The sequence below is a fragment of the Zingiber officinale genome, chromosome 11A (assembly GCF_018446385.1).
Source record: "Zingiber officinale cultivar Zhangliang chromosome 11A, Zo_v1.1, whole genome shotgun sequence".
Classification (NCBI taxonomy): domain Eukaryota; kingdom Viridiplantae; phylum Streptophyta; class Magnoliopsida; order Zingiberales; family Zingiberaceae; genus Zingiber; species Zingiber officinale.
The window spans coordinates 4,796,980-4,821,173 of record NC_056006.1 but is presented as its reverse complement, the minus strand read 5'-3'; the positions used below and the strand labels follow the sequence as shown (position 1 = coordinate 4,821,173).

Here is a 24,194-nt window from a genome sequence, read left to right as displayed (position 1 = left end):
TGATCAACTCTCTTCTCTTATTTAAGGGGAGCTTTGAGGCATTAAGGAGGTTTCTGATGCATATAGATTAACTCCTATTCTATGCCCAAAGCTCCCAAGTCAATTCTCTTCCTCCCAATCTAAACTCCATCTTGTAAAGAGGAAGAGAACCTTTGTGAGAGGTTTGCTCCATCGAAAAGGAGAAGCTTTAGCCGGAGATTGCCGGGGACTGATCCACCGAATGATCAAGCGCTCATCCACCTCAAGGACACGTCGTGGAGTAGGAGCATCATCTCCGAACCACGTTACATCGAGCGTGTTAGCGTTTGTATTCTTATTTGTTTCTAATTGCTTTAGTTTTCGTATTTCCGCTACGCACTAACCTTTTGTAGAGAAGAAAGCGATTTGGGGGTGACCTAGCTATCCAACCCCCCTTCAAGTCGGCCTCAAGATCTCCAACAGATTGGACCTCTGGGAAACCTTTATTCGGCTCCAAACAATAATCCAAGGGATAAAAGACAACCCACCATAAAAGTAGGAGCGATGGTGAGCCCAATAATTCAAGGTCTTGTGCAATTTCCTTTAATAAAGGTAACTTTTCCCTTGAGTCGATGGATTGAGTCCCGGGGAGCCGTCCACCTGTCTCAAAGGATAAGAAGCTGAGTAAGCCTACTACTAGTTGCTGAGTAAGCCTACCACTAGTCTTTCTATAAAGAACTATTATAGAGGAGATGACAGAATGGTGATGGGGCCAATGAGCACTCGATTCTCCATCTATCCTCTATATAAGTCCTTAGAAATCTCATTGCAAGACACAAGTCGAGTTCACGACACAAGTCTTACTTTGAGTTCTTCTTTGAGTTCTCTGTAAGTTTGCTCTCTAAATTTTAATTCTAAGTTTCCTTTCTTACACACTTAAGTCTTGTACTTACAAGTTCTTTTGTACATTATCTTAGTTCGTTTGTAAAGAAGTGTTTCCGCCATCAGAACCATCCTTCCCAGCCAACCATCTACTATGCTTTCGGTAAGGATCATCCATGACAATGGATAATGGATGATTGTCCCAAAAGGCAAAGGGAAGAGGAATTTGATTCGTGAGTTGAACCAGTGAGCAATTTATAGAGAAGAAAGCTCTAGGCCGATCGACTAAAAATAGAATCTGATCAAATTTATTTGGTGCATTTAATGTGCCATCAATTAATTTAATGTTATCCTTTTCAAAATACTTAAAATAAAATAGTAAGAATTTAAATAAATTTCAAATAAGTGGCATGCTTACTTTGCCGCTGTTATCATTTTATTTATTTATCCATCATATTCATTTTAAATTATCCTTTTTGCCAAATTCAACTATGTCAACAACTAAAATTAGGTAGATAAGTCATGATTTAATAATATTCATGACATTAAATATTTCAGAATTACTGTTGTTATAATATAAATAACACAACTATTATCCTTTTCCCTTATTTAAATTGTTCTAAAATATATATAGTTATAATATAAATAACACGACTATTAATTTTTGGCAGTTAATACTTTTAGTAAAAATGTAATATTAATTATTAGTGGAAATTAAAATTTCAATATGTCATTTTAAATCACCATTCATGGATAATATTAGTAATACTGGACTTTATTAAATGAAGATATTTTTTTTTTAAAAACATGAAGTTATTAATTTGACATTAAGAAAACGTTTTTTAATTGCTCATTTAAACTTGTCTATCAATAACATTTACACATTATCAACGGAATCATTACATCCATTGCCGCCTCGTCCTGCTTTTAGAGTAATTCGGCGTGATCAAACATAATCTCTCCTATATCTTGGCCATTTGCACTAATGGCTAGTAATCATCCGTGATTTACCTTCTCCTTGTTGACCTAGGGATGAATTGACGGGACACTGAGACGAGCGAATCACCTTTTGCCATATGCTTTTAGAGTACCTAAATTATTGTAGATGATTAGATCTTTAAAGATGCACTGTGTCGTTCAATAACAAAATATTTATGAAGAGATTGCATTGGATGGAAGTGCTCTTTGCAAGAAGACAAGGACTAAGGAGAGATTGCAATTGATGGAACTTAGTCAATCTTCTTCATATGACCAACATGATAAAATTTCTAAACTTTTGCTGAAAACTTTTGCCGAAAACTTTTGCAATAGATTCTTCTCCCTTTCGTGTGTTGCTCCAAGCTATCAAGGAAAGAATGAAATAAATAAGATTATGTTATACTACCAAATGAAACACATAAGCAAAAGAAAGCACTGGACTGACAATCATCAAAAGAACAATTGCTCTGTTAAAGCAAAGATAGACCAAAGGTTGTAGCACAACATCATGTTACCAAGTTTTCAGGGCTGATGATATTCAAAAAGAGATCATCACAAGAAAATTAAGTGGCATAACATATGCACAACTTGCAAGTGGCACAGAGGAATACAAATATGAAGACCCACTTACAAAAAAATAGTTCTTTAAAAAAAAATCTATACCAACTTTTTATATCATACATATTGGATCTTGAATTGACTAACCTTGCTCCAATTTAACTAAACGCAATGGCTATGGAGTGTAATCAAACAAACAAAATGCAATGAATAAACTCTTGTTCCTTTTGTAAATAACAGATTAGTCAAGTATGATCAGTGAACAGAATATACATTCCATCATTGTGAAATCGAACCATATGGATCGATTTTTTTAATGTTCAAATTCTTGATAATTATTAGAAATCGAAAATAGCCCATGAAACTTATTTATTCAAATTATTTTTGTGGAATTTTCTTTCGAAATAATTAAATGATTCATGATTATATGTGAATAGAATTTGTTTATTTTTCCACGATATGTGTCATTCAAAAGAGGATCATATGTTTTTGATAAATATTCTTGTTTATTTTCATCGTTGCATAACCTGATCTTTTTTCTAAGTATATCTAAGTAAAAGTCTAAGAGATATTTTTATTTTTTCTATAATTTTTATTCTACTTGTTAATTTTTATTTTTATTCTATTTTTCCACGAAAGCAGCGGAAGACGAAGCACAGTGGTTGTGATATATATATATATTTTTGAATGGATAAGTTTCATTTAAATTAAAAACAAAAACAAAAACGCACTGTTGAAATTTTCCCATAGATGCTTACTATAGGATTAATGGTTGTGCATGTGGTAATGTTTGTGTGCATGTGGTAGTTAATTGGAAGATTAATTTACCATTTATGTTAATTGGGCTTAGATCTTAATCTATTTCACTGAACCAGACCAGACCAATTTTGGTTCACTTAGACCTGGTTTAGATTTAAACTTTTAGTTGGTTTAATTGAACCAATTTGATTCAAACCGGAATCGATTTGGGTTAATTAATTGGGCTTGGACCCAATATGATTAAATGATTATATTTGTTCTAATTGGTCAGACTTAAACCAATGAGTATTGGTTTGATCAAACGGACCTGAGTTTGATCAATAAGTCTGAAATTAATTGAAATAGACTTAGATTAAACAGTAAGAAAACATAGATACAAAGATCTCTATCCAATTAGATCAGTTCTAATTATGGATAATGGACCTAGCTTAAAATCTGGATTCCTAATCAACTGATTCAATGGGTCAGTCGACTTAGACTCCTAAAAATCGCGAAGATTTATTTTTCTTAATTTATTATGTTGGTACTATACCTGTATAAATTGAATTAAGTCAGTTTTATGCTGGTTAGTGGATTTTATACTGACTTATTTAATTTCAATTTTTCAGATGACACGGACGATTACCACATTGACTCATCGCGAAGTGCGATAAAATTAACTCAAGGAGGAAATTCAGAAGATAGAGTATAACTCTACTTATGGAGTCGACGAACACGTTGGATGGCTTGATAATCTATTTTGGAAACTTGAGCGAGAAGAGTTTCCAGTCCTGGACAGTTATAAGATCTGGGCTTTGATGCGTTCATTGCTAGGATGATAGCAGACTATATTTGAGGGTGCCATCAAGGACACGTCACATATTCAGTATTATGTGAGGAACTGCTTAACCATATGACTGAAGAGGATCCTGAAGAGTTCGAAAAGGATCCAGAAATGATCGAGGAGGATCCAGAAGAGGATCCAATTGAGGATCCCATAGAGAATCCTGAAGCTGTCTTGCTTGAAATTACCCCAAATAAGTCCAGACTGAAAGGGATAATGTTTTCCACTACACTAGTGTCTGTCCTAGTGGGAGTAGTAATAGCCTATCTAGTTTATTAGAGTTTTGTTATTGTTATGTTCATTATATATGAATAATATTAGTCCATTTCGTTTATGTCAGTAGGTTATATGTTAACAATATATAGCATAATTTTATGTTAATGGTATGTTCATTTATTTATGTTGTTTACTCGACATGATGCATGATTAGTTCATGATTTATTAAATGATCAATTCATTTAATTAAAGAAATTATGATATTATTGTTGGAGCCCAAGGTTATTTTGATGTGATCAAACAAGTTAAGTTAGGTCCTGTTTGGTTTAACCCTTGTGTCTAAGTGTGTAGGAGCTTAGGAGCACAGGAAGTCGAGCAGAAGATGCGGCTAGCGAGAAGGATGGCACAGGGAGAGAGCCGACGGGCTCGGTGCATCTGAGGGACGAGGTGCCGCGGAAGAGTACACCGGTGGACGAGAAGAACGTACGCGACGTTCGAGGGATGAGAAACCGGGGAGGAAGGCTGCTCGAGGAGAAGGGCGGAACTTGAGTTCGGGTGAGCCCTATTCCGGATGGCCGAGATCACCCAAGCTAGTGGAGCCAGAGCGGAAGACCCGGACCGAAACGAGCACAACCGGAGTAGAGGAATCGGACCGCAAAAAGTTAATTCTGTTGACTTTTGTGGTCTGAGCGCTCGGAGCCATTCTGGGCGCTCGGAACCCAAATCTTATCAGCGATGATGTAGACGTTGACTGACGCGTCGGGGATAGAATTCTATCCCCCACCCCCTGGTGCCAGGAACCCTTCCAGGCGCCCGGAATAGTGCTATAAATATAGCACTGATTTCAACAGTTAGAACAACAACTTGTAATTCCATTTCTTCTGTTCTACTTTTGTTTGTGATCTATGAACGTTGTAAGAGGTTACTCCACCCGAAGGAAATATTCAGAATAGTGCGCTTCATTCTCCTTGGATTAGCAATCTTCTAATTGCAAACCAAGTAATTTCTTGTGTCTATTTCCCTTTTTATTAGTCTCTTTATTTTTAATTACAAGTGATCTTATTCAAGCTATAAGTCGAGAAAGGGTTGATTTGTTTTTTAGGAAAATTCGCCTCTCCCCTCTTGCCGGCCTCCAAAGGGACCAACAAGTGGTATCAGAGCAAGAACGCTTCAGAAGGACTAACCGTCGACCAAAGCAAAGCAACCAATTGTCGGACCAAGCATCGTTCCACCAAAATTCGAGAGAGACTTCGTACACTGGAAACGTCGTATGGAGGTATTCCTGAAAACAGACTTTGAGATTCGTTTAATAATAAAATATGGTTTTGTAGCTCCTACAAATCAAAATGGAGAGGAAAAAGAAGAGAGTTTTTGGATGAAGAAAGAGCAAAATGATTCCGTAGCGAATAATCGAGCGGAGTATCACTTGCTGCGCGTGCTGCCACCTCAAGAAGTCAACCGCATCGGGAGTTACTCATCAACCAAAGAACTCTGGGAAAAATTCTTTGGAACTCCACGAAGGCACATTCGAAGCCAAGCTCGCAAGAAGAGACATACTTTGGAATAAATTGATGAACATTCATCTGGAAAGAGGTGGAAAAGGTAGCCGATCTACACGCGAAGGTAAAAGAACTAATCACCAGACTTGAAAACCTTGGTGAAACGGTAACCAACCGAGACACGATACACTACGCACTCAATGCCTTTCCCAGGACTCCAGAATATACCTCAATAATCGACGCCTACTACATCTCAAAAAACCTGGAGGTAAGTATCCTAGAGGAACTTTTTTTCCACTTTAGAATTGCATGAAACCATATGTGCAGGGACAACAAAAGAATTAAGCCAGATCATGGCGCTAAATGTAACCAAGAAAGATGAACCCGAGTCAGACTCAGAAGAAGATCAAGAAGCTTATCTGGTAAGGAATTTCAAAAACTTCTTTAGATCTAATAAATTTAAAGAAATGCAGAATAAGAAAAATCCAGGAAATAGAAGAAGGGTTCGATGCTACCAGTGTCAAAAGGAAGGACACTTAAAAGAAGACTGCCCATAGCTCAAAAAGGATAAAGTCAAGATACCCAAGAAGTACAAGACTCTAAAAGCTACTTGGGGCAACAACTCATCATCTGAGTCCGAAATACAAGAATATGTCGATCTAGCACTGATGACGAACTATGAAGAGGAAAGCACATCAGAAGCCAGCATCGATGAAGGGGGGAATGACTTCAAATGAATGCAGCGAAGTAGGGGGAGAGTCAGACTTCAAGTCTGATATGGTAAGTGAGGTATGCCTCTTACCTCCTGATCAACTTTATTTTGAAATTAAGCCTATGGAAAAATCTATGTACAAATTCAAAAGTAAAAATAATAAATTAAAAAAAATGAAAACTTAGAAATGAAAAGAATTTTAGCAAAATCAATAGAAGATTTTGATAAAATAAGACTTGAAAATGATAAATTAAAAAAAGAAATAGAAAACTTGAAAAATTTTGCTTGTTCAAATATTTCTACTTTTAGAAACTATAAAGGATTAAACTGGTACTATAGGTTTTGTTGGGACCGATTGTGTAGCTAGAGGGGGGGGGGGTGAATAGCTCGATGCTTTCTTCGTGCTTGACGTTGCTTGTTTCTTCAAAGATATGCAGCGGAAATACAAGAAACAACTACAACAATGCTAACACATGGATTTTACTTGGTATCCACCTCACAAGAGGTGACTAGTCCAAGGATCCACGCACACACACACACCTCCACTAATAAACACTCCTTTTCGGTAACTACCGAAGGCGGAGAAGCCCTACAAGACTCTCAATACAGAAAGAAAGGAAAGGGAATAAAAGTATAAGCAAAGCTTACAAAGAATACAAGAAACCCTAACCCTAGCTTTCTTCTTCTTTCTTTTGATCCGCCTCTTGACTTAGAAAAGCCTCCAAAAACCTTTAAGAACTGGCGATCTGGAGCTTAGAGAGAGCTGTGGAGTTGCTGTCGAGGATCTAGAGTGAACAGTGCAAAGTCTGTCGAAGAAGACGCACGCCAACGACCTTTATCTGCGCTAACGGTCAGATCCCGATCGATCGGATTGCTCCCAATCGATCGGGGAGGCTTTGGATTGATCAACCGATCGATCTAGAGCGCCTCTGTGCTCTGGGAATTTGCCTGGATCGATCGGCCGATCGATCCAGGGCTTATCGCGACAAATTACAGCTTCCCAATCGATCCACTGATCGATTGGGACCTCTGGATCGATCAGCCGATCGATCTAGCAGGCTTCTGTGCGCTCGCGACTTCCTCCCAATCGATCCACTGATCGATTGGGACGAAGGCTTCTCGCGGGGACTCTCCAATTGATCGGCCGATCGATTGGGCTCCAACCAATCGATCGACTGATCAATCCAGCTGCTGGTTTTTGCCCAAAACCAAGTCTCAAGCCCCCCAAACCAACATCCGGTCAACCTTGACTTGTTGGTACATCATGCCTAGCATCTGGTCTCCCTTGACCTGCTAGGACTCCCTCACCAAGTGTCCGGTCAATCCCTTTAATCCACTTGGACTTTTCTCCTCGTGCCAAGTATCCGGTCAATCCCTTTGACCTACTTGGACTTCCACCAAATGTCTGGTCAACCTTGACCCATCTGAATTTCCCTGTGCCAAGTATCCAGTCAATGCCTTTGACCTACTTGGACTTCCACCAGATGTCTGGTCAACCTTGACCCATCTGGATTTCCCTTGCCTAGCTTCACTCACCAGGACTTTCACCTAGCTTCACTCACTAGGACTTTCTAATTGCCTGGCTTCACTCACCAAGACTTTCACCTACCTTCACTCACTAGGATTTTCACCTGGCTTCACTCACCAGGATTTTCACTTCTGCCTAGCTTCACTCACTAGGTCTTTACTTTTGCCTGGCTTCACTCACCAGGACTTTCCTTTTACCTAGCTTCACTCACTAGGACTTTACTTCTGTCTGGCTTCACTCACCAGGGCTTTCCAGTCAAGTATCCGGTTAACCTTGACCTACTTGACTCTCCTTCACATCTCAACTGGTCAACCTTGAGCAAACGAGAATTGTATCAACAATCTCCCCAAATGAACAACTGCACCTACATTGTCCATATCATCTAAACCCAATATATTGTCAAACATAGAAACGTAAACCAAGACTCAAGCTTGGTCAACCAGGTCAACCTTGACCTAAGGGATATTGCACCAACAATCTCCCCCTTTTTGATGTTTGACAATACCTTTAAGTTAGGACACCTTTGAGTTAAGCTAATCCCATAGTCTTAACTCTCTTCATGCTAAAGTATGAATGATGGTTCCCTTCATTCTCCTCCTTTCCTAGAGGGTAACCTTCCTTTTTAGGAAATAAAGGCCTAACTTAAACCACACATTCTCCCCCTATTGGCACACATCAAACACAACCTCTCCCCCTGAAGAGTTGCTTATCATTGTTCATAACTTCACTCGTTGTGATCAACATGATAATGAAGATCTCATACCCTTCATTATCATCAATGCTCACCCTTGAGCATTAACCACTTGAGTAACCCAAATGAAGGTCTCATACCCTTCATTTGTATCGAATGCTCATCCATGAGCAAACACCACTTAAACAATGAGGATATCCACTCTCCATTAATTTCAAATGCTCAACCTTGAGCATTTTCACGCAAGAAGGTTAACCACCTTCCAAGGTTTATGAAAAAAATAATTTTCATGTCCTTAATGAGTACCTCCCCCTAAATACATAGTCGTACCTTCTGTCATTGCACCAACAATGACTTGGAATCCCTAAACCTTTAGGAAACCCAAATTTAGAAGTTTAGAGGTTCAAATGTTCAAAATTTTAAGCAAACCTCACTTAAACTTCTACCTAGTCTACCTTAACCAATTCATCCTTGTTTTCATCATGAAAACACCCTCTAAATGTATACAAACATGTCATGAGGGGTTAGGAATGGTTACATAGACTAACCATGGTTCAAAGATGCTGAAATCAGGCCTTCCTAGCCAAAATCAGCATCTTCGATCGATTGGAGTTGGTCCTAATTGATTGAACCTACTTGAATCGATCCACTGATCGATTCAGTAGGGCTGGATCGATCGGTGGATCGATCCAGGAAGCTTCTGTTCATGAGAAACTTGCTCTCAATCGATCGACTGATCGATTGAGGCACTTAAATCAATCCACTGATCGATTGAAGCTCTGAAAAAGCTGAAATTCAATTTCAGTCAATTTCAGAAACCCTTAGAAAAATCTACAAAATTCCAAAAATCATAAAAATTGTTGTAGACATTATTTAGGGCATATATTATCATGGGAAAATAATTTTTTTTAAGAAAATACATCATATTTTCAAAGATGGACACAAACTTGAAAACTTTGTAAAAACTTTAGTGTTTTCTCCAAGTTTTGTGCCTAACTCTTCAATGATGATCACTATCAAAAGATAGTCTTCACCAAGGTTTCCCAAAAGTGTTTTAAAATGATTTTCAAAACCAATATCCAACCATGTTCCTTGGGCTCAATGCACATGACTTGTACATTAGCTTTCCCAATGATTGGAACACACATAACTATGTGTTTTGATGAACTTAAAACTCAAAAGAATGCACTAAATCAACATCTTGAGTTTTGTTCATCTTCCTAACATCTCACTTGTATCTAATGTGTATGAAAACACATACAAGGCACCTTATAGTTCATTGTGAGATGTAGATTTTGGTTTTGCCCTAATCTAGGAATCATGCATCTCTATCTAGGCATTTTTGAGATATTGAACATCCACCAAGGATGTTACTTGTTGAATATATGTCATTTGTCCTTAATTGCAAGGAATTAAAAATTAATGCATGAAATGATATGGCATACATCAAAATGAAATATTTTTAAAAGAAAATTTTCCTATAACTACATGATGTATGTATGGCATGACATGGTATTTTTGTATTTTCATAATAAGGCATGAGTGCAAAAAATAAAACATGATGTCATAGCATATAATGGGTAAACAATCATGGCAAGGTTTAGCATAAATAAAGTATACCTAGATTATCTATCTAAGTATCTTTATGCACATAGCTAATCCTAAAACTTAAACCCTAGATTGCCCAATTTTCTCAAGAAAATACCAAAACCCAACTTGGCATTTCTTTAATCTCTTGAATTAATTATGCCAATTAAAAATTTAAACATTCCTCAAATGTTGGCATATTTCATTTTTCCACAAGGGTGATCATAAGAAAATACCAAAATCCCACCTAGGTATTTCTTAAGCTTGTCCCCAACTTGAGCCAATTTAAATGATATCAATATCTTCAATTTTAGCACATTTTACTCTTTCCAAGAGTAACAAATTTGAGTTAAGGCCTAGAATGCCTTTAATTTCCTAAGAATATACCAAAATCTCAACTTGGTAGTTCTTATGATTTTTCCAATTTGTGTCACTTAAGATTACATCCAATTTCTCAAAATATGACACATTTTACTCTAGCAAGAGTAAATCATAAATCCATTTCATTTTCAAAGGTTAATAATAGCCTTGAAAATGCTCCATGAGTGTCAACTTCATCATGATTGGGTTAACTACCCTTCCACTTAGAGTTGACACTCTCTAACCCATCTATGGGGTAGAGAAAATGCTCCTAGGAACACAAAACCTATTGGTACTCCTTGGATGCTCTAGGTATTCACTAGGGATAACTTCCCTAGATACCTTCCTAGTGACCTTGTTAGGCTTCTTAGAAGCCTTGGTCACATTTTCTAGGTTAACCCTAGGGATTTCTTCCCTTGTGACCTTTTTAGTGACTTTGTTAGACTTCTTAGAAGTCTTAGTCACATTTGTTGCAAAAATACTCTTAGGGATGACCTCCCTAGTATTTTTGGCTTGCCCACTAGGCCTAGGGTTGATTCCATAGCTATATGGAACCCTTTGGTAAGAAATTACATCCTTCTTGGTTTTAGGTTTATATCCCAAACCCTTATGACCATTTGATGACTTTGATACTTCTAGACCTAGGTTTTGACTCTTGGACCTTTGTGTCATATTTGTGATTTTTCTAAGAGTCCTCTCGAATTTGTCAAGTCTTGACCTCAAGACTTGATTTTCCTTCCATAATTCTTCAACCTTAGGTTTTTCACTATAACCTTGATTTTTCTTCTTCTTAGGCAAATACCTAGAATCCTTAGGGTTCTTACCTAAATTCCTATCTACCTTTCTAAACCTAGGTTGAGAGGTTTTAGCATGATAAGCTACATGATTTTCCTTAACTTTATCATGCCTCCTATTTTCATGGTAAATAGCATTGAAATGATATAAATTAGAACTATCATGCTTTTTACCATTATTTAAGGGGATAAGTTCAATGAATGATACCTTCCTTTTTACCTTGGAGGCTCCCCCTTGAGTTGTGCTTCCTCCTTTGACTTTGACCACCTTCTTCCCCTTAGAGCATTAACTTCGGTAATACCCCTTTTGATTGCAAGAGAAACACACAATGTGCTCCTTGCTCTTCTTTGTATTGGGGATGGTCTCCTTGGGCTTCTCCTTGCCCTCTTGTGCCACTTGGCCCTTCTTCTTGGCCAATTTAGGGCATTTGCTCTTGTAATGCCCATGCTCCCTACATTCAAAGCATATGATATGATTTTTATTTTTAAATGCACTATTTATACCTTCTTGTGTAAGGGTGGTACTTGCTCCTCCATTTGACTTGGAAGTAGAGACTTCCTCTTGATCCGAAGATGATACTCCTCCATTTGATTTTGCTTGACTTGTGAAGGTGGAAGCTTCTTCTTCATTTGACCCGGATATAGAAGCTTCTCCTTCTTCTTGATCCGGTGCCACCGAAGGTCGCTCCCCCTCAATCCTAGAGGTGGAGGATTCACCTTCTTCTTCATCCTCTTGTGCATGAAATAAGGAATATGCTCCTTCCTTGCTCTTTTGATTGCACTCCTTTGAGGATGAGGATTCTTGGACCTCTTCTACGGAAGTTGAGCATCTCTCAACTTCGGAATTCTCCTCCTCTTGGTCTTGCTCCAATGAGTCACCCTCTTTAGATTTTTCTTGGATTGGTACAGTGGAGGGGATCTCATGAATAGTTGCCAACTTGCTCCAAAGCTCCTTGGCATCCTTGAATTCTCCAATTTTAGCCAAAATGTGGCTAGGCAATAAGTTGACTAAAAGCTTGGTCACTTTATCATTTGCCTCGCTCCTTTGAATCTGCTCTTTGCTCCATTTGCTTTTCTTGAGGACTTTTCCCTTGGAGTTCGTTGGAGCTTCGAAGCCTTCCATAAGAGCAAACCATTGCTTTATCTTCGCCATTAAGAAGTTTTCGATCCTTGATTTCCAAAGATCGAAGCTTGTAGATGTGTACGGTGGAGCCACCCTTGTGTCAAATCCAAGTCCATCTTGGAATTGCATCTTGAAGTTCAGCTTGATGATGAAGTCTTTGACTTGATAGAATTTGCTCCAACTTCTACACCCTCTAGCTCTTTTCCCTTTCCGGCGATAATTCCGGTGAAGAGCAACCTTGCTCTGATACCACTTGTTGGGACCGATTGTGTAGCTAGAGGGGGGGTGAATAGCTCGATACTTTCTTCATGCTTGACGTTGCTTGTTTCTTCAAAGATATGCAGCGGTAATACAAGAAACAACTACAACAATGCTAACACATGAATTTTACTTGGTATCCACCTCACAAGAGGCGACTAGTCCAAGGATCCACGCACACACACACACACCTCCACTAATAAACACTCCTTTTCGGTAACTACCGAAGGCGGAGAAGCCTACAAGACTCTCAATACAGAAAGAAAGGAAAGGGAACAAAAGTATAAGTAAAGCTTACAAAGAATACAAGAAACCCTAGCCCTAGCTTTCTTCTTCTTATTTTTGATCCGCCTCTTGACTTAGAAAAGCCTCCAAGAACCTTCAAGAACTGGCGATCTAGAGCTTAGAGAGAGCTGTGGAGTTGCTGTCGAGGATCTAGAGTGAACAGTGCAAAGTCTACCGAAGAAGACGCGCGCCAACGACCTTTATCTGCGCCAACGGTCGGATCCCGATCGATTGGATTGCTCCCAATCGATCGGGGAGGCTTTTGATCGATCAACCGATCGATCCAGAGGGCCTCTGTGCTCTGGGAATTTGCCTGGATCGATCGGCCGATCGATCCAGGGCTTATCGCGACAAATCGCAGCTTCCCAATCGATCCACTGATCGATTGGGACCTCTGGATCGATCAGCCGATCGATCCAGCAGGCTTCTGTGCGCTCACGACTGCCTCCCAATCGATCCACTGATCGATTGGGACGAAGGCTTCTCGCGGGGACTCCCCAATAGATCGGCCGATCGATTGGGCTCCAGCCAATCGATCAGTCGATCGATGCTGGTTTTTACCTAAAACCAAGTCCCAATCCCCCCAAACCAACATCCGGTCAACCTTGACCTGTTGGTACATCATGCCTAGCATCTGGTCTCCCTTGACCTACTAGGACTCCCTCACCAAGTGTCCGGTCAATCCCTTTAATCCACTTGGACTTTTCTCCTCATGCCAAGTATCCGGTCAATCCCTTTGACCTACTTGGACTTCCACTAGATGTCTGGTCAACCTTGACCCATCTGAATTTCCCTGTGGCAAGTATCCAGTCAATCCCTTTGACCTACTTGGACTTCCACCAGATGTTTGGTCAACCTTGACCCATCTGGATTTCCCTTGCCTGGCTTCACTCACCAGGACTTTCACCTAGCTTCACTCACCAGGACTTTCACCTAGCTTCACTCACTAGGATTTTCACCTAGCTTCACTCACCAGGATTTTCACTTCTGCCTAGCTTCACTCACTAGGTCTTTACTTCTGCCTGGCTTCACTCACCAGGATTTTCCTTCTACCTAGCTTCACTCACTAGGACTTTGCTTCTGCCTGGCTTCACTCACCAGGGCTTTCCAGTCAAGTATCCGGTTAACCTTGACCTACTTAACTCTCCTTCACATCTCAACTGGTCAACCTTGACCAAACGAGAATTGTATCAACAATCTCCCCAAATGAACAACTGCACCTGCATTGTCCATATCATCTAAACCCAATATATTATCAAACATCGAAACCTAAACCAAGACTCAAGCTTGGTCAACCAGGTCAACCTTGACCTAAGGGATATTGCACCAACAAGTTTCACAAATAAAGTCAGATCAGAAAAATATCAAAAGCTTATATACCTAGAAAATACCTGATTAACCCTGTAGGAAAGAACCTATATTGGGTTCTAAAAACTTGTTTAAATTGAAAATGAAATTAGACTTAGGGTTTTCAGGTAGAAAATTGAATATTTGAATTCATTAAAAGGCGTTGTCTAGAAGTGGTTGATGATCCAATAACCAAGAAGACCTAGTGCCTCACCACAACCTAGAAGTCAATTTCTAAATTAAATATTTAATTAACAAACTGATAAGTATAAAAATTAATTGCCTTCAATCTTTGTCAATGGTTTAACATTTGTTAAAATTTCGTCCAAAAAAAAAGGTCTTCACTTAGAAATTTTTTTTCTTAACTCAGCAAATTTTATATAGTAGACTTCATTTAAATTATTTCTATTAATTTTTTTTTCTTTTCTTTCTCCTGCAAATTTATTTTTAACTTAGAAATTTTCTTCTTTAAAAGTTTTTCACTTAGATTTTTTTTTAACACTTAAGACTTTCTAATTTATTGCATATTTTTTTTAACCTTAGACTTATTAAGGAACCCCATTTTTTTATGTGATCAAAGGGGAAGAAGGATATTAAGTCTAGGGGAGGTATTAAACAGAAAAAACTTTTTTCACTTATTTGTAAAATTAATTGTCTTTACATTGTATTTTTTTTCATTTGTTTACCCTAACTTAACTTGGGTTGTTCACATCAAAAAGGGAGAAATTGTTGGAGCCCCAAGGTTGTTTTGATGTGATTAAACAAGTTATGTTAGGTCTTATTTGGTTTAACCCTTGTGTCCAAGTGTATAGGAGCTTAGGAGCACAGGAAGTCGAGCGGAACACACGGCTAGCAAGAAGGACGGCACGGAGAGAGAGCCGACGGGCTCGGTGTGTTCTAGGGATGAGGTGCCGCGAAAGAGTACACCGGTGGACGAGAAGAACGTACGCGACGATTGAGGGACAAGAAACCAGGGAGGAAGGCTGCTCAAGGAGAAGGCTGGAACTTGGGTTCGGGTGAGCCCTATTCTGGATGGCCTAGATCACCCAAGCTAGTGGAGCTGAAGCGGAAGACCCGGACCGAAACAAGCACAACCGGAGTAGAGGAACCGAACTGTAAAAAGTCAATTCTGTTGACTTTTGTGGTCCGGGCGCCCGGAACTCAAATCTTATCAGCAATGATGTGGGTGTTGACTGACGCATTGGGGATAGAATTCTATCCCCCCAGGCACCCAGAACCCTTCCAGGCGTCCGGAGCAGTGCTATAAATATAGCATTAATTTCAACAGTTAGAACAACAACTTGTAATTCAATTTCTTTTGTTCTACTTTTATTTGTGAGCTGTGAACGTTGTAAGAGGCTACTCCCCCCGAAGGAGATCTTCAGAATAGTACGCTTCATTCTCCGTGGATTAGCAATCTTCTGATTGCAAACCAAGTAATTTCTTATGTCTATTTTCTTTTTTATTAGTCTCTTTATTTTTAATTACAAGTGATCTTATTCAAGCTATAAGTCGAGAAAGGGTTGATTTGTTTTTGTAGAGCACTTCACCTCTCCCCTCTTGCCAGCCTCCAAAGGGACCAACAATTATAAATGATTAGTTCATTTGTTGGGATGTATGTAATAGAATTGATCAATATTGATTTGATTGGTCATACGAATGATGAGTGACGGCATTGTTGTCACTTGATTTTGAAAACCAACTCAAATTAATATTGAGTCAATCATAAATTACATGCATATGAATTACACTGAATACTAAATAATGTGTTTATTTATGATAAATTATGGAAATAAAAAATATTATAGTTGAACTCAACAAGGGTGAAAAACCTAATGGGGATAACTATAAGATCTGGCACCTCAGGATACAATATGTACTTGAGGAATAAGAAGTTCTGAAAGCTGTACATCAAGTTATGGTAGAACTTGTAGATGGTCCTACTGCACAACACAGACGAGATCTTGATGCCTATAAAGCATGGAAGAAAAAGGACTCCACTACAAAGGGCATATTGATTAGTTCAATGGTAGATGACCTAGCTTTTGAGTATGAGTCATATCTTTCGGCTCATGCAGTTTGGGTAGCCCTTAAAGAAAAATACAGTGGAGTAAGTCTGAGCAAGTTTCGATAGATGACAATCAAGTTTGACAGCTACAAGAAGTGTCTAAATGTATTAATGGTTCAACACCTCAGGGAGATGTCGAACATGATTCGGGAGCTTAAAACTGTTGGTCATGAGTTGACTGATGAATAACAGGTTCAAGCAATTATTCGTTCACTTCCAGATTCTTGGGAGACCATGAAGCAGACCCTAACTCACAGTGAGAGTATCAAGACTTTCATTGATGTCTCATGCCATGTAGAATTGGAGGCGGAAAGAGTTGAATCCGCAAGGATTTCTGGACAAGCCGATGTGGTAGTAGGTTCTGCTGGATCATCTGGATCCATGAAAAAGAAATGGATCAAGAAAGGGAAGGGAAAGAAGAGGCTGCTATTGTGGGGTAGGGTCCAATCAAGAAGATAGTAAAGAAGATTGGAAAAAACCCTAAAAACAAGTTGACTTGTTTTAACTATGACAAGAAGGACCACTTCGCTCGGGAGTGCACTGAGCCAAAAAAGGTAAATCCAAATGTGTCTTCTTTTCCTGAGTATTTTGTTGCTAGTTTAGTGTTGTTAGCTGATTCTTATTCTTTGTGGATTATAGATTCAGGAGAAACCAACCATGTAGCTTGGGAATAAGTTACATTTATTGAGTACTGTCAGGTACCAATGGGCAATAAGTGGATCTATGTAGGAAATAATGCAAGAGTTGAAGTCAAAGAAGTCAGCACTTGCAAACTCAACCTTCGTGGTGGTAGTGTTTTGTTTCTACATGATGTCTTGTATGCTCCTGAAATTCGATGAAATCTTGTTTCCGTTACGTGTCTTCTTGATTTAGGATATTAAATTAATTTTACAGTCGGTGTGTTGAACTTAAGATAGACTCAATGTCAATCGGACATGGTTTTTTAACAAATGGTTTTATGATTCTTGATGTAGAACCTGTTAGTTAGAGCCCTAGAGTCAATCATATGATGATTGTTGTATGGACTCATTGTATCATATTCCTATGTTTATAAAAGCATTTCTTTATGGTTATTATACTTACTTGTATTGGTGTCAAATAACTAAGTATAATAGCGTCCTTGAGTAGAAGATTCTTATCTATATCAATCGATTGGTTGAATCGATAGTGAGATGATATAGAGAACAATACTCTTAATCATTCATAGTCAAGTATTAACATTCAGGGACAATATTAATGCAACGAGACTAGCATGTAGGTCAACTCGATGACTTGATCTCACAAGTCATGGATATAGAGATATCAAGTTGACACATGGGTATGCATTGGAGAATGTATACTGAATGACCCACCATAAGAAAATATCATGAATCGTTATATGAGTGTCATATACTTTCTCATGTGGCTATTAGTATGACTATTAGTCCTTGGACTTGAAGTCACCATGGTTCCCTACATAAGGAGTTACATACTTTCGCTTCGTCAAACGTCACCCGTAACTGGGTGGACCATAAAGGCGATTACTGGGTATGTGACAAATTATGCGGAGGAATGTGAGTAATGTAGATGGGATCTATCCCTCCTATATGACGGGAGTGACATCATTATTCTTGATAGAGTGAGACCACTAAGTGCATGGTCATGCCCAAATGAGTCAATATGAGATATTGAGCTCATTTGATTAGAGTGAGTCTACTTGGAGTTCAAGATTTAAATTGATTAGAGGATGACACGGTCTATGCCTCACATTAATCAATCTAGATGTCAAGGATAGAAGGACATTATCATATATTATGAAGGGTCACAATTAGTAGTCACAAGATGATGTTGGATCTCAACATTCTTGTAACTTGGGTAGTAATGATGTGTTGCTAGATACCGCTCATTACTTATGCTTCTAAATGGATTTAGGAGCATTGCCAACGTTACAAGAACCTATAGGGTCACACACAAAGGGCAATTAGATGGAGAATGAGTTCATATGATGAACCAAGAGGATTAGGTTCATATAATGAACTAAATTAGATTAAGAGTAATCCAAATTAGGCTAATTGAGTTGGACTCAATTTGATTCATGTGTTGAATGAGTCTAATTTAGATTATGACTCGTTGAATCAATTTAATTTAATGAATAGAGATTCATTAAATCAAATTGGCTTGAATCAATGGTTGGATTTGATCAACCATAGGAGATAAATGGGTCAAGTTTGACTTGACTTGAGAGGGAAGGTGAAGGGTCAAGTTTGACTTGACCAAATGTCATTTCATTGGTCAATTTTGACTTGACCAAAATCACTTGGCATGGGCCGGCCAATCATGGTGTTCCACATCATCAAGGTGTGCCACCTAATGAGGGAGATCAAGAGCCTTGACTCTTGATATTCCATGGAGATTTATAACCTTCCAATAAGTGGTCGGCCACTTTAATTGAGGAATCAAGAGCATTGTACGCTCATTCATTCCTTCTTCCTCCTCTCTTCTCTTCTCTCCCTCTCATCCTCCTTGGTCGAAACATCCAAGAGTGCTAGCACACTCTAGGTGTTTTTCTTCCATCTCTTGTCCCGTGTGGATACTTCTAGAGGTGTGTACACTTGAACACACTTGAGATCCGAAGAACCTTGGACTAGTGGGATTTGCAAAGGGCTTCGCTTGAAAGGTATACTTCCTTTCATGTAGATCTAAGGTAGATCTAGGATTATAAACATGTACATGTAAAATTTTTAACCTTCGCACGGATCTGGTGGCAAGACTTCGGGGTTTCCGCAATGCAAAAAATGATTTTTGCGGCCCAAAAGTCCCAACAGTGGTATCAGAGCCACATGCGAATCGTGTACATGTTTCATTCGTATTTTTTATGAAAAATATCAGATCTATAAGTTTATGTAAATTTACATTTTTATAGATTTTATGAGTATTTTTCTTGGAGATGCGAAGCAACAAGTGCTTTAACACTTGTAGGCTTCGTATACTGAGAAAAACCTTCCGAAACGGCAAGGTTTCGCCCAAATAGTTTTAGGACAGTGGCTTAAGGCGCTGTAAGATCGTAGTAGGACACTCGTGAGACTCATTTCACGAGAAGTGGCGCTGCCCCTAACCCCGCAAGGGGCATTGTCCCGCGATCGCGCCCGAAAATTGCTAAACGGGACCGTCGGAAAATTGTAACTCATAAAATTGTAAAAATAGTAGTAAAATTGCATAAATTTATATTAAATATATAATTTAGAATTATGTATGATTTTGTGATGGTCATGGCCCAAAAACCCAATTTGATTAGACTAAATATGTTGTAATTCATAATATGGTCTGCGCGTCATTTTGTGTGATTGTGCGTGTTGTATTTGTTATATGCGACCTGCGCGTCGTACCTCTCTTTTATATTCCTGTTGTAAAATAGTTTCAGACTCGAATGTAACTTGAGTTTCATTTCTGTAATGTACAAAAAAAATGGAGCGGTGGAAGGTCCACTCGAGAAGGAACGACGAGGAGGGTGCGAGCAACACATAGTGGTCAAAGGGAGGAGCTTGGAGAAGCTGTTGACCCTAGGTTAACCGTCCGATCTTCTCATTGGCTTGAGAAGATCATAGTAGGGCCATGACCTAATCAAAATTTAATTAATTTCTTGTGTGTATGTGATGCATGCTAGAGTAGAGTAATTAATTAGTGCCTTAACGATTAGATTAGATCTTAATTGCGTATATGATACATCTTAACGATTAGATTAGATCTTAATCGCGTATATGATACACATTAACGATTAGATTAGATCTTAATCGCGTCAACTCGAAATGTCTACCACGTTTTGATACCCATCACTACCTCGATCACATGTTGTTGTTGAATCTGCCAAAGCAGAGCAACGCATATTATCTTGGTAGGGTGCGGAGGGACAATCTTGGTCCCGCCTATCAAAGCTTGGGTGAGAACAAACTCAATTAGATTGAGTAAAACTAGTTAACTCAATTGGATCGGGTTTAACTATAGGCATTCTTTCAATGGTTGGAAGATAGGTCAAAATCATATTTATATTAACTCTTGGGCGATTTAGCCAAAGCTAACTCAAGCTTTAATATACATGCGGATCTTGATCCTATAAACAAGAGTTGCATAGAGATGTAATTGGTAATTAGTTACCTACCGATCATACTAAGTCTTGGGCGATTTAGCCAAAGCTAACTCAAGGCATAGTATGATGTAGATCTTCTCCCGCAAGAATTATAGCTAGTTGGTTAGAATCTAATGAGTGTGGTTTGACCACATCCATGACTCGATTCTACAAAAGTTATATAATTCAGTGGGAGCATCGTTTAATTAAAGACCTAATTAAATGATTAGTGGAATATGATATTTATTTTCTGTATTTTTTTGTTGTAGATTGTCATGTCGACAAACACGAATACCTTCTCTCTGCGTTCTGTCCTTGATAAGGACAAGCTCAATGGAGCTAATTTCCTGGACTGTACAAGAATCTGAGAATAGTTCTCACTCAAGAAAGAAAACTGTACATCCTAGAGCAGCCCATTCCCAAGTCACCTCCTGCCACTGCCACGTGAGCTGACCGAGATGCTTACAAGAAGCATCAAGATGACACATTAGATGTGTCATGTCTCATGCTCGCAACCATGAACTCTGAGCTTTAGAAGTAACACGAGTTGATGGGTGCTTATGATATGGTTGAACATTTTCGTCAACTATATCAAGGACAAGCAAGGCATGAGAGATTCGAGATCTCTAAGGCACTATTTCAGTGCAAGATGCAAGACGGGACTCCCGTAGGCCCATATATACTCAAGATGATTGGGCACATAGAGAACCTACAGAGGTTGGGATTCCCACTTGGCCAAGATCTGGCCACTGACTTGATCTTGCAATCCTTGCCAGAGAGCTACAGTCAATTCGTCATGAACTACAACATGAATGAAATTGACAAGCCACTGCCTGAGCTTCTGAGTATGTTGAGAACTGCTGAGCTCAACCTTAAGAAGGTTAAGCCCAACTCCATTTTGATGGTGCAAAGGCACAAAGACAAGGGCAAGCCTAAAGGTAAGGGAAACTCCCAAGCCAAGGGCAAAGGCAAGACACTGAAACCCAAAGGAGGGGTCGCCAAGGATGCTACCTGTTTCTACTACGGTTAGACTGGACACTGGAAGAGGAACTGCAAAGTTTAACTGGAAGATCTTAAGAAGAAGAGAAGTGAGACTTCTACTTCAGGTATATATGTTATCGAAGTCAATCTATCTATTTCTTCATCATGGGTATTAGATACCGGATGTGCTTCTCACATTTGTACTAATTTGCAAGCATTGAGAAATAGCAGGGCATTGACGAAGGGCGAGGTGGATCTACGAGTACGCAATGGAGCACGGGTTGTTGCTGTGCCTGTAGGGACTTACTATCTATCTCTGCCCTCTGGGCTTGTACTAGAATTAGATGAATGTTGTTATGTGTCTGCTCTTACTAAGAACATAATTTCAATTTCTTGTTTAGACAAGAAAGGTTTTTCGTTTATAATAAAGAACAAATGTTGTTCAGTTTATTTAAATGATATGTTCTATTGTAGTGCACCTCTGATGAACGGACTCTATATTCTAGACTTAGAGAACTCCATCTATAACATAAATACCAAAAGGTTTAAATTAAATGAAATGAACCAATCCTATCTCTGGCACTGTCGTTTAGGTCATATAAATGACAAACGCTTATCCCAACTCCATAAAGATGGTTTGCTGGACTCATTTGATTTTGAATTATATGAGACATGCGAGTCATGCCTACTAGGCAAGATGACCAAGACTCCCTTTAGTGGATACAACGAAAGAACGACTGACTTGTTAGGACTTATACATAGTGATATATGTGGCCCTTTCAATGTCGCTGCCAGAGGTGGTTATAGGTACTTTATTACATTTACTGATGACTTCAGTAGATATGGTTATGTATATCTGATGACACATAAGTCAGAATCCTTTAAAAAGTTCAAAGATTTAAAGAATGAAGTGCAAAACCAGCTTGGCAAGAGTATTAAGATACTTCGATCAGATCGAGGTGGTGAATACCTTAGCCATGAGTTTCGTGACTATCTAGCTGAGTGTGGGATTCTATCCCAACTCACTCCTCCTAGAACACCACAGTGGAATGGTGTATCCAAAAGGAGGAATCGTACCCTATTAGATATGGTACAGTCTATGATGAGTCACACCGATCTTCATATCTCACTTTGAGGCTATGCTCTGGACACAGCAGTCTTCATACTCAGCCGTGTTCCATCCAAGGCTATGATAAAGACACCATATAGGATATGGATTGGGAGAAATGCCCAGGTGTCTTTTATGAGGATTTGGGGTTGTGAGGCTTACGTTCAACGTCAAGTCTCGAACAAACTGGGACTCAAATCCGATAAGTGCTATTTTATAGGATATTCCAAGGAAACGAAGAGATATTACTTCTACATTCCCAGTCAACACAAAGTAGTTGTGGCTAAAACTGGGGTATTTCTAGAAAGGTACTTTGTTTCTAGAAAAACTAGTGGGAGTACGTTCAATCTTGAAGAAGTTCAAGATATGGACCATAGCACTGAAGCCTTGATGGAAGTTGAACTGGAACCATAAAATGTTGTGGATGATGAGATTGTTCCACAAGAAGTTGAGGAACAATAATCAGTTCAAGTAGACATACCTCTTTGCAGGTCTGATAGGGTACGTCGACAGCCTGAGAGATACTCATTTCTCGTATCTGACCATGATGATGTTATGCTCGTTGAGAATGAGTCTATCTCCTATCAGGAAGCTGTGATAAGTCCAGATTTTGAGAAATGGCTAGAAGCCATGAGATCCGAGATAGAATCCATGTACACCAACCAAGTATGGACTTTGGTTGATCCACCTGAAGGCGTCAAACCCATTGGATGTAAATGGGTCTTTAAGAGAAAGACTGACATGGATGGACTGATATATAAGAGTCGTTTGGTAGCTAAAGGTTTCAAGCAAATTCATGGTATTGACTATGATGAAACCTTTTCTCCAGTAGCGATATTTAAGTCCATTCGGATCATGCTTGCTATAGCAGCATATCATGATTATGAGATCTGGCAGATGGATGTCAAAACTATGTTTCTGAATGGAAACTTGCTCGAGAATGTGTACATGACACAACCTGAGGGTTTTATAGATCCACAGCATACTGGCAGAGTATGCAAGCTGCATAAGTCCATTTATGGACTAAAGCAAGCTTCTCGGAGCTGGAATCTTCGATTCGATGATGCAATCAAACAATTTGGTTTCATCAAGAATGAAGATGAACTCTGTGTCTACAAGAAGGTTGTTGAGAACACAGTTGTCTTCCTTGTATTGTATGTGGATGACATACTACTCATTGGGAACGACATCCCTCGCTGCAGTCTGTAAAGACTTGGCTAGGGAATTGTTTCTCAATGAAGGACTTAGGTGAAGTAGCTTGTATTCTAGGCATTAAGATCTATAGAGATAGATCTAATAGATTGCTTGGCCTAAGTCAGAGTACATACATTGACAAGGTATTACTACGGTTTGCCATGCAGAATTCCAAGAAAGGTTTTCTGCCGATGTCACATGGTGTGAGTCTTTCGAAGACTCAAAGTCCCTCTTCTAGAGATGAGAGAAACCGCATGGATAAGATCCCTTATGCTTCAGCCATAGGATCTATCATGTACGTTATGCTATATACTCGTCCTGATGTTTCGTATGCTTTGAGCATGACGAGCAGATACCAGTCAGATCCAGGTGAGTGTCACTGG

General features: G+C 39.0%; 1 protein-coding gene across 1 annotated transcript in view; it reads left to right on the top strand.

Annotated features, from left to right (window-relative positions):
• Positions 1-4,027: 4,027 nt before the first annotated feature.
• The window catches only part of LOC122032858 (oligopeptide transporter 5-like), a 41,315-nt gene continuing 21,148 nt past the window's right edge, over positions 4,028-24,194 (top strand). The window contains exon 1 of the mRNA XM_042592173.1: positions 4,028-4,176. Coding sequence (XP_042448107.1) covers positions 4,028-4,176 — 149 coding nt within the window. The remainder of the gene's footprint in view (positions 4,177-24,194) is intronic.